This window comes from Coccinella septempunctata, chromosome 3 (assembly GCF_907165205.1).
Source record: "Coccinella septempunctata chromosome 3, icCocSept1.1, whole genome shotgun sequence".
NCBI lineage: Eukaryota > Metazoa > Arthropoda > Insecta > Coleoptera > Coccinellidae > Coccinella > Coccinella septempunctata.
Window position 1 is genome coordinate 14850194 of NC_058191.1, and position 12468 is coordinate 14862661.

The window sequence follows — 12468 nt, forward strand, 5'->3', positions numbered from 1 at the left end:
ATTGAATAATGTGAATGTTGATGAAATTTCTTCAGATGAAAGTTCTTCAAATGACCTGTATTTGGAATCTATTTCGATAAGAAATATTCAAGCTGAAATATCAAAAAATGAAAAATCACAATTAATGGAAACATTGCTTATAAATTCTAATAAAATTAATTTCAAAATTGACACAGGTGCTGAATGCAATGTGTTATCAATTCAAGACTTGTGGAAGATTGCTCCTGATGCCGAACTCAAACGAAACAAAATTCATCTTGTAGGAGGGTACAAGGATAAAGGCTGAAGGCTCCATACAACTGGATTGTACAGTAAGGAATCAAGTATTTCAGATTGAATTTTTTGTAGTAAGTGCAGGTTGTAAGCCAATTTTAGGTCTACAAACATCTTTGAAACCAGGATTAATAAAAGTCACAAATAATGAAAACAGTTTGGTTGCCAGTATAAATAAAATTAATAAAGAAAAAAATCATTTCGTATCATAAAAAGGCATTTAATAACGTTGGTAAATTTCCTGGGAAGCCATATAAGTTGAAGTTAATAGAAAATAGTAATCCTGTAGTTCATGCAGCTAGAAGAATACCCAAAAGTTTGATGCCTAAACTTTTTGATGCTTTAAATAAATTAGAGAAAGACGGAATTATAAGTAAACAGTCAAAGCCTACTGAGTGGGTACAGAATATTATTATTGTTGAGAAACCTAATGGATCTCTTAGAATATGTTTGGATCCTGCGGATTTAAATAAATGTTTAAAGAGGGAACATTTTCAAATTCCTTTTTCCGAGGAAATACTTAGTAATCTAAGCGGAATGAAATTTTTCTCTATTTTGGACTTGAAAGATTCATTTTATCAAATAGAACTTGATGAGGATTCATCTGATATTTGCACTTTTTCAACTCCATTTGGAAGATATAAATTTAATAGGTTACCATTTGGAATAAATGTAGCTACTGAAATTTTTCAACGTCGAAATAAAGAAATCTTTGGAGATATTATAGGTGATAATATTTATATTGATGATTTAATTATTACTGGTTCTTCTGTAGAAGAGCATGATGAAAAATTAATGAATGTTTTAGAAATGGCTAAGAAATGTGGAATTACCTTCAATAAAAATAAATTCAAATATAAAGAGAAAAGTTTAAAAATATTAGGTTTTATAGTTTCTGAAAAGGCTATCACTATTGATAAAGACCGCATTGAATCAATTAATAAAATGCCCGAACCGTCAAATAAAAAAGAATTATTGAGATTTTTAGGCTTAGTGAATTACTTAGGTAGATTCATTCCGAATTGATCGAAATTAACTGCTCCGCTACGTGAACTTACACATAATAATATAATATGGAATTGGAATGAAAATCATTCTGAAGTAGTTCGAACATTGAAAAATTTCTTAACAACATCTCCAATTCTTCAACATTATAATCCTAAAAAACCTTTGAAAATACAATGTGATAGTAGTTTACAAGGATATGGTGCTTGTTTGTTACAAGGTGACAAACCAGTAGCCTTTGCTTCTAGATCCTCAACTGATTGTGAAACTAGGTATTAGCATACCTAGAATAGCAGCCAATTCACGTTCAATGTTAGCACATTGAACGTGAATTGGCTGCTATAGTTTTCGCATTTGAAAAATTTAATTATTACGTTTATGGCAGGTATGTTGAGGTTTTAACGGATCATAAGCCTTTAGTGAATATTCTAAAGAAAGATATCAATAAAATATCATCTAGGCTACAAAGATTAGTTTTCAGGCTTTTGAAGTATGATTTTTCATTGAGATACATTCCGGGTAGAGAAATGTACATAGCGGATACATTGTCTCGAGCGCCAATAAGAAATGATTTTAATGATGAAGAAGAAAGTTTTTTGATTCATAATATACTCAAAAATTTGCCTATTTCTGATTTGAAAATGAAACAAATCGCTGATGCAACAAAAAATGATGCTAAATTGAGAAATTTGAGAGAATTGATTGAAAAAAGATGGAGAAATTTGAAGAAAATTAAAGACACTGAGTTGATGAAATATTTCTCTATAAGGGACCATTTGTCCTGGTATAATGGTTTATTTTTTTACAATGACCGTGTAATAATACCAACTTCAATGCGTGAAGAAATTTTAAATAAAATACCTGAAGGTCATTTAGGACTTAACAAATGTAAGTTAAGAGCTAGGGAATGTGTATTTTGGCCTAATTTAACCAAACAATTAAAAAATAAAGTATTGACTTGTGAAGTTTGCAATACATTCAGAAAAGAAAACCCTAGATTGCCAATGAAACCGCATGAAATAACCAAGAGACCGTGGTCTAAAATTGCGACAGATATTTTCGAATTTTAAGCTAAAGCATATCTTGCTGTAATGGATTATTATTCGAAGTGGATTGAAATGAGATCAATTCGAAATAAAACTTCCAAAGAAATAATCAAAATTTTCGACTCAATTTTTTCATCTTTTGGCTTTCCTGATCAAATAATAAGTGACAATAATCCCTTCAATTCATACGAAATGATAAATTATTTCAATGCACATAATATTTTACTTACAACATCTAGTCCTAACTACCCCAGAAGTAATGGTTTGGCAGAGAAGGCAGTAAATATTTGTAAAAATATGTTAAAAAAATGTTGTTTTGAAAATTCGAACATTTATATGTATTTGTTGAAGTACCGAAATACTCCCATCCCTGACGTTGGCTTTTCACCTGCACAGATAATGTTCAATAGAAGATTGAAGGATAATTTGCCTTCATTAGAATCAAACTATCAATCTGAGGTGGTTGATCCTATCAAATTAAATAAAATTCTTGAAAACAGGCAACATAAGCAATCTTCATATCATAATAGACATACAAAAACCATGAAAGAAGGAAAGAGTAATGATAGAATTTGGTTTAAACATAAAGATTGTTGGAAAAGAGGAATAATAGATAGTAAAGCGACTCAGCCAAGATCTTATTATGTTAAAGACAATTGTAACAAAACATTCAGGAGAAATAGACAACATTTCATAATAGATAATGATAACACAGATAGTGATAATATTGTTGAAAGTAATTGTACAATTACTCCTAATGATTTGCGTAGGAGGAGTTCGATTAAAGAACCTGAAAGATTAGTTTATAATTAGATTGAATCAATTGATCATTATGTAAATATATGTAGGTACATAAAATTGAAGATTATGTATAGTTAGATATAAGCTTGAGGGGAAGGATGTAAGGTATCTGTTTTATATACCCCTGTATGTAAATAAATATTGTAATTATCATATAGAATGATAGGCGCAGGTCTGTTGATATTGTGAAAACCTCGCAGACATTGTATGAGGAGATCAATAGAAATGGTTATCGAATAAAGATTATACGCTGTGAATAATAATTGATTTTTCTAATAAAACTGAAACTATTACACCATTACGATTTGTTCCTCCTCAGATAAGTATGTGTGATTCTCAGTTGATATAATTACTTTCTGTGCTCTATTTTTCAGGTAGCTCTCTATCAATTTCAATTGGTTGTTGCGAATTCCACATTGTTCTAGATTTTTGAGCAGTTTGCTATGGTCTAGGCAGTCAAAAGCTTTTGACATGTCCAGAAACAGTGCAGCTGGTATATTTCCACAATCTAGTCCATCAAATATCATTTGCGTCAGTTCATAGATTGCTGTTTCAGTACTTTTACCGTTTACAAAACCCTGTTGATGCCTTGAGAAGATCTTATGCTTCTTGAAAAACGTGATTAATCGATTTGCTAATACTTTCTCGAATAGTTTTGCCCAGGATGACAGCATGCTTATTGGACGATAGTTATTTAGATCTTCTGTGCAACCTTTTTTATATATAGGTTTCACCACTGCCATTTTGAGTGTCTCTGGGAAAATTCCTTCTATAAAAGCTTTATTTATTATGTTTGCTATTTTGGGTGCAATTGGAGATATAGTTCTTCTTATTATACTCATCGGGATGTCATCGTAGCCTCTAGAGGATTGGTTTTTTATTTGTTTAATAGTTTTTACTATTTCTTCTGGAGTCACCTCAAAGATGAACAATGATTTCTCGACTTCATGTTGATGTTACTATCACCATTGGGGTACTTATTGTTAATGCTTTTTACTTCAACATAGGGAAAGTGCTTTTCGAATAGTTCAGAGTATATTTCTGAGAACAAATTCCACATACCGTTGATATCTTTGTCGTCAAATTCAAATATTGCATTCCAGTCTACACAGTTTAGATCTTCAATGAATTTCAAAATTTTGTCTTCGCTGAATTTCCGCATCTTCTTGATCTTACGCCTTTGTACTTGATTGTCTTGATGTTCAAATTCATAGTGTATTGAACGGTGGTCAAATAAGTGTGGTTGTATTACAGATGTTTGTCCTCCATTGATGTTGGTAAGGATGTTGTCAATACATGTTTTGGAAAATGATGTTATTCTTGTTGGTTCTTTCACTAGTGGGTTTATGTTGTATGTTTGCAATATGGACGTTAAAGTGTGTGTCTTCTTATCTGATTTATTTAGTGTATCTATATTGTAATCTCGTATCATAATGAAATCTGCACTATTATCTTTATTCAGAAACTCAAGAATCTTCGTGAGCTGCTCAAAGAAAATTTCAAAATTCTCATGAGGTGGTGTATTCGGTCTGTATATGTATATAATGATTAATTTTTTGTGTAGAGACATTTCATATTCTAGAGCTGAGCATTCGATTCCACGGGGAACACTCAGTGCATTGATGTCTTTTCTTTTCTTGCATTGATTTCTGAGGTTATTTTTTACATATATGGCACTACTTCCATGCTCATTTAGATTTCTGCAGAAACATGAGACTAGTTGATATCCGTATAGTTTGTAAGCTGCTAGTTGCTCATATGTTTGCCAGTGCTCAGTTAGTGCAATAAGATCGACTGCTGTGTTATTTACAAGTTCTTCTAGACCGTTGTAGGATGTGGATAATGATTGAATATTTAAGTACAATAGTTTAAATTTTGTGTTTTGTGTATTTTGCAACTGTTTACTCGTCGATTCTTTCATTAGTGCTTCTGGTTTTTCAAAATAAGTTTCGGAAGGAGAATTCTCTTGTAACAACTCCCTCTGGCCAGATTTCAGGACTACAGGTCGAGTTATACGATTCCTCTGTGTAAACTCCGACACTAAAAGCTGAATTGTTGCCTTTTGTGCTGAGCTTTTTGACCTCTGCTTTTTTATTTTTGTTTATTTCACCAAGGTATTCTTCGATTTGTTGTTCAGTTTTTTCTTTTCCTTGTATTCTGCCCACGTATATCCATCTACGTTTGGCTGCTCCTTTTATTATTGAGTTATTTGTTTTATTTGTACCTGTGCAGATTCCGCCATTTTTCGTTTTGTCCTTATTCTTGTATTGGATTGTTTTCCATCCCATGTTTACCTGTGTTGATGTTCGTTCCTTGTTTTGAATGATTCGACGTTCGACGTCTGCGTGACCTATTTGACTGTTAGCAGATTTATGACTTGTGTAGTCAACTTTAGAAGTTGGTAGTTCCAATGTTCCTAGGGCTGTCGTTTCTGCGTACGATATTTTACTGTCAGTTCTATGTTCTATCTTTGTGTTCTGTCCTTGTTTAGGTAGTTTATTATCTTCTCTTTGTTCTTGACCTCTGCTTCTTTCTCCTTTGTTTACGTTTTTACTCTTGCTTGAATTTTCGATTTCGACATCCTGACTTTTTATTTTATCCATCAGTAGAGCGTTATTTTCCATCATTATTTTGTTCTTTTCTTGGGATTCTTTGAGCAACTCCTTGAGGTATGTTATTTCGATATTAATGATTTTATTCTCGTTTTGGAGTTCACTAATTTCTTTCGCCATTTTAATGGCATTGGCTTCTTCATGTCTGCAAATTGGAGATTTTTGATTTGCAGCCTGTTCCATACCCAACAAACACTGAAATGCAGTAACTGTACAAAAACTGTACTTCGTTGCTTCAATTGACTGCAGTGACGGTAATGCAATAACTGCACAAAAAAGGACCGTATATGTCCAGGTGGACTTTGCAGTTACTGTACAGTACAAACTGCATTCCATACAGCCACAGCTGCACTTAAAAAACAGCGATGGTATTGCAATCTACTGTACAGCAAGCTGCAATTCAAATGCAGCAGTGACGTGCTAAAACTGTACAGCAAGCTGTACTTTAAATGCAGTATTCACTTTGCAAAAACTGCACAGATAGCTGCTCTTCAAATGCAGCAGTTACGTGCTAAAACTGTACAGCAAGCTGTTCTTTAAATGCAGTAGCCACTATGCAAAAACTGTACAGTAAGCTGCACTTAAAATGCAGCAGTCCCTGTGCAAAACCTGTACAGCAAGCTGCACTTCACAGGCAGCAATGAAGTGCAAAAACTGTACAGATAGCTGTACTTTATATGCAGTATTCACTGTGCAAAAACTGTACAGGAAGCTGTATTTTATATACAGTAGTCACTGTGCAAAAACTGTACTGCAAGCTGTACTTTATGTGCAGTAGTCACTGTGCAAAAATTGTACAGCAAGCTGTATTTTGAATGCAATAGTCACTGTGCTTAAACTGTGAAGCGAGCTGTATTTTAAATGCAGCAGTTACTGTGCAAAAACTGTACAGCAAGCTGTACTTTAAATGCACATTTTCGGTTAATGGTTGCAATAAGGTTGAATTAATCAAACGAAACTTTCATTCACTAAGTATATAATAGTAATATTTATAATATAAACTACATATATATATATATATGAAAACAAAACAAAACTAAAAGAATAAAATAATATAGGAATAAAAAAATCAAAATATGTTTTAAATGTGATATACATAATTTAAAAAAGGAAAAAAAAAGTTAATCATAAAAATTGCTCGTCATTGAGTAGTCTCTCTGCGAGCTCCTCTCTCATAAACATTTCGCAACCATGCCTTGATAGTGCCTTCCACTTCTGATTGAGTGGCATCTTCGCACCCTTTATTTTTTCTTGTTGCCACTAAAAGCAGAGAATAAAGAGTTATCAAGAGATTCTTTAAATGGTGTCACTATAATACCTAAAATTGCCTTATTTATATAGGTAAATTTTGAAAAGGCTATTTTTTGCTGGCGCCCCGTCCAATTAAGGTGGAAACAAAAATTTTTTGAGAGTAAGTTGGAGAGGATACTCCGACAAACGTCTTCTCTGCTTTTTCCTCCCATAAATCCAAGAGTATTAACCTTAAAAAAGTAAATAATTATGAGTCCAAAATTAGTTACAATGAAGGAAATAAAAACAAAATGTATATGTTACCGGAAATGTGGAAAATCCGGCATTCTGCACAATGCCTAGGCCTTGTATAGAATGCCTGAAAAGGTCAGGCAATATGAAATATTATTAGTTTCATACATTGCCTAGGCATTCTATAGAATACCTAACGCTTAGCAGGCAATGTTTTAAGGTAAGATCAGATCGTATTGAAAAGGAAAGTCTTTGACCATTTAAAGGGCGCGTTCGTGCGTTGCGAATTAATTGAAATGGCGGCCGATCAACGAGTGTCTCTGATGTTCGTTTGAAATAAAAAGTAAATATTAAACATATCTTCTGCTAGGATCCGAAAACTCGACTACTTTACTATTTACGACTAATAACACTGAGTTATTACGATTTTCACAAAATGAGTTTTTGAATCACGATACGTGTTTCGCCCTCACAATAGCATATTCTCTTCGATTCAATATTTTAAGAAAGCTGCAACTATTAATAAGTTTTGTTCGGAATGGATTTTCAGGTATCTCTCCCTTCGGTCCTCCATCAAAAGATGAAATGAAAAAAAAATTAATGTATATCAATCATAAAATAATTTCAATTACATATCACAAAGCATATAATATAGTACATATATACCATTCAGATAAGATGATGGATTCACAATAATTCATTTCTCACATTCCCGGCAGACCCTCAGGCATTTTATATAACGCCTAGGATTCAAAAGTGTCCACCCACATGCAATAACTCAACCTCGAATCAGAATTTGTGAAATCCGACAGGTCGATTTTTGATGACAGATCATGTTCCGGATCCAGGATACAATAAAGCTGTTGTTTCTACTAGCAACCCCTTGGAGAGGGTTGCAACCGCATCAGGAATTTGAGTATAGGGAGAGTGGGTAGTTTTGTAGAACAAAAGTATGCATGCATGGATTCAAATTTGTATGAACCTGCAGTTTGTGTTCTATAAAGTGAATATTCAAAAAGTTACAGGGTGTTTTTTAAGGGAATTATGGTACCAATAAAACCGAATGAAACAGAGATATTCTCATTGATCGTATAATTCCTATTGAAAGAAAAGTATCAACAATTTACCACAAATTTTAGAATTTCCCACCATTAGATTGCATGCAGCCATAAAACCGTGATTATCTTTTGTTCGAAGACGAAGCTGAAACACGGCTTTATCTCCGCAATCTGATGGTGGGGAATTTGTGGTAAATTTTTATAAATGCTGTTTGTGAAAAATATTTTTCTTGCAATAGAAATTATACAATCAATTAGAAACATCTCTGAAATATCGATTGAAATTTATTCTGAGAGGATTCTGTTTCATTTAGTTACCTATCGGTACCACAATTCCATAAAAAACACCCTGTTACTTTGTGAATACTCAATTTTAGAACACAAACTGCAGGTTGATACAAATTTGAATCCATGCATACGTTTGTTCTACATAACTACCCAATTTCCCTATTCAGATGATTCCTGATGGGGTTGCTAGAAGAAACAAGCCCTGTATCCCAGATCATGTCCCCCTGTCATAAAAAATTGACCTGTCTGATTTGTTGTTGAGTTATTGAGGGTGGACACATTTAAATGATATGTAAAATGATTGAACAGATAGGAAGGATTTTATTATCATTAATTCACTATATAAAACCTTCGAATATATTTTTCAATTTTTTTTATGAGAATTCTCTATATGTATTTGGTTTTTGATTTTTGTTCCCAACACGACCCCAACAAAAATGGCAAATTTATACAGGGTGTCCCAAGCTCGACTGCCTATTAGACGTTTCTGGAGAACTGGACATATTTGAAATCTGAAAATTGGGATTATGATATTGTATGATAAAATAGGAATAATAACGAACCTTATAGTGAACACGCATATCTCCCCTTTTTTTTCTCGATATTTTGAAAACCATTCAGACGAATACAACAATTATACAGAAATATATTCAGCATTGCGAATACTCAGTCATCAGAAATTTTTTGAACAAATTTATTTTCAGTTGTTATATAACCGGAAGTGCTCAGGCTCCAAAAATATTTTAACTCGGTAGACAATATGTCGAAGAAAATCATAATCCTAATTTTCAGATTTCAAATACGTCCAGTTCCCCAGAAACATCTGATAGGCCCTCTCGTACTTGATGCACCCTGTTTACTAAAACCATAAACAGAGGTTTATGATAAAAACATTCACTTACAACTTTTGCAAAGAACTGGATGTCCTGAAGCTTTTGCTCAAATTCTTGAAGTTGTTCCAGATTTTCGAGGATTTCTAACTCGAATCTCGATTCTGTAATATTTTGATCTGTTTCTGGCACATTTTGTGCCGTCTCACACAAATGCACAATATTTTGCTCTATTCGGTGCAATCGTCTCAAAATATCCTTCATAATACCTGAAAACAATAATGGCTGATGAAAAAATGAATATTATAGACATTAACACACATACCTTCAGTAGTATTGAGGCGATCCATAATTTCATTTACACTAGTCATAATGGACGGCATTTCTCTGGGGTTCAAGTTTTCTGAAACAAATTGATGCAGCGTCTAATCAAGCTAATTTTTAAATACAATTTTGTACAAATTTTCAAATACTTGGATATTTTAAATTCAACACCCTGTGTTTTATATATATATATATATATATATATATATATATATATATATATATATATATATATATATATACATATATATATATATATATATATATATATATATATATATATATATATATATATAGTTCGAATGAATCGACACGCAGGCTTTTAATTCTCTCTCAAACTGATAAGATTTTTCTATACCTATTCGACTTTTATCCTATTTATCCTCACCTTTATTTGACGTTTTTGGAGACTGTGTACAGGGACCTAAAATGATGAAAATGAAGAACAAGTCACAAGATGTGCATGAGCATATAATATGTTAGAACAAAAACTATAAATTTCTGAAATATGAGTTATTTATTCTGCGAAAAATATTGTAAAACTTATTTCTAACTACCCAGTAACTTCATAAATAATTATTTCACATGAAATTCAAAGAAGCTCAATTTATGGCAGGGATATGGTTGTTCAAACACTCACTTTGACTACTACTAAATCCTTTTCTCAGAGTGAGACGGGGCTGGGATATTTCTGTAATTAAAATATATATAAATATATATATATATATATATATATATATATATATATATATATATATATATATATATATATATATATATATATATATATATAATATGAGCAATATATATGACATATATGTGGAATTATATTTTATCATAATGAAGAATAATTATTACCTCTTGAAACACCAGATCCACTAGCCTGGGGATCGCTCCCATACAGTCTCGGGCTTTTTGTTTTTCTTTCCGAATCCTTCCTGATTTTGGGAGGAATTGCAATTTCTTCATCATCTGTGGATTGGTCCAAATAAAAATCCTCCAAAATTTTTCTTTTCGCAATTCTCTTGCCAACTGCCAGTGATTCGTCGTTGTCACTAACAGCTGATGATGATGTGGCCAGTTGCTTTTCAATTTCTTTAAGCTTCTTCTCTGCATCCTCATAATATTCTGAATCGAAATAAGCAAACATGTTGAACAGAAAAACACTATATAAAGGTGTAACGAACGCTAGTGTCACAAATTTTGGAAGGGTTGGCAAATCCCAGAAACTCAACTACTAACTAGTAACAGAAAACTCTCCTACATAACACCTAGAAAACACATACCTGTTCTATGTTTGATCCTGATGGCACATTGCACACTCCTTTCTGTATCAATATCTTGGTGCTCCCTGACTGCCATTGCCCTCTGCCTGTCCCGATAGAAATACGTTGGCCAATAACATTGGAGTATTCCCTCGGCCTCAAAAATCCATTTACTAGATATTATTGAGATTGGACAGGAGTTATTTCTCTTTTCCTTGTAAAACTCAACAATAACATAATCACTGAAATCAATTTGGTCCAATATAATATATATATATATATATATATATATGTTAGAATACTATGGGTACTCGGCAATGGGCTGGTTGTAAACAGAGACAACTATTTGTCGTTCGATTGTCTATATTTCGAGCCTATTGTTGTCTCTGTTTACAACCAGCCCATTGCCGAGTACCCATAGTATTCTAACATATAATATACGGCAATACTTCGAATTCACTATATATATATATATATATATCTATATAATATCAAAATATATCAAACATAAATATTGTAATTTTCATTACACTACCGGCTTATATTTATTTATTTACTATTTTTCCTAAACCTAATATTAACAACATACATGTATGTATATATTTACAGATGAAAGATCATTTTAATAAAACAAATGAATCAGAGGATAGCACACAAAGTCATTATTAAATGGCAAAATTATACCTTTGAATAAGATATTATTAACAGAAATCTCTATTTCCTTCTCTGATGGACGCACTTTAAATATGGAAAAAGTACTTGAATCTGTAGGATATTCAAAAAAAGGACCCAGATTTTGATATTCTGTACCAGTTAAAAACTTCTCATTATTCATTTCGTATATTTTTGTCACTCTCATTATACCATTTTGATGGTAAATACAACTATCTGAAAGTTTCGTAGACATTGTGAAACCTTTAAACCTTAGTCTAGGATAAACTGTTTTGTTGCCTTCATTTGTAGGTTTTCCTTCAAAATATACGTTCTTCAAATTCTTAACTTCTCCTAAAATAGAGTCTGCTTCAGCGATACGATGGATAACTTGTTGAAGGGGTTCATTGGACTTTCGCAAACTGCGTTTTAACTGATACAAATAATTCTCAAATGGAAAACAATTAATGTCTTCCAATGAACCAAAACGTTTGGCATCGTCTGCTATATGTATGAGACTATGCACATTGAAAATACAAAAATTGTTCCCATATATTTCAGTTCCATTACGAACAAATAAACGCAACAAATCATTTGCATATGAATTGTATTGTTTGTTCAAAGATGAATTCAATAAAATCATAATGCCAAATTTAAGTAGCAAAAAATTACAATATACTTTTTTTGGTAACAAATCGTGCAAGACAACTGGACCTATGTAGAGCAAAAACTGGAGATACTCTTTCGCTTTCCAGTATTCGAGTTCGCTAATTGAACGTGGTTTTCTATTAAAGTCAACAGGCCAATACTTATTACTTATATCACTTATTCTT

General features: G+C 32.3%; 1 protein-coding gene across 2 annotated transcripts; it reads right to left on the reverse strand.

Annotated features, from left to right (window-relative positions):
• Window positions 1-6803: 6803 nt before the first annotated feature.
• LOC123309794 lies at window positions 6804-10974 on the reverse strand. 2 transcript variants are annotated; one of them, XM_044893062.1, is made up of 6 exons: window positions 10578-10974; window positions 10108-10143; window positions 9721-9798; window positions 9468-9664; window positions 7056-7218; window positions 6804-6997 (listed from the first exon to the last, which is right to left on the reverse strand). In XM_044893062.1, the coding sequence occupies exons 1-6, from the start codon at window positions 10867-10869 to the stop codon at window positions 6879-6881; spliced, it is 885 nt and encodes a 294-aa protein (XP_044748997.1). In that variant the 5' UTR covers window positions 10870-10974; the 3' UTR covers window positions 6804-6878. The 2 variants fall into 2 exon arrangements, with proteins under 2 accessions (XP_044748997.1, XP_044748996.1); XM_044893061.1 differs by lacking the exon at window positions 10108-10143 and adding an exon at window positions 10360-10410.
• Window positions 10975-12468: the final 1494 nt, after the last annotated feature.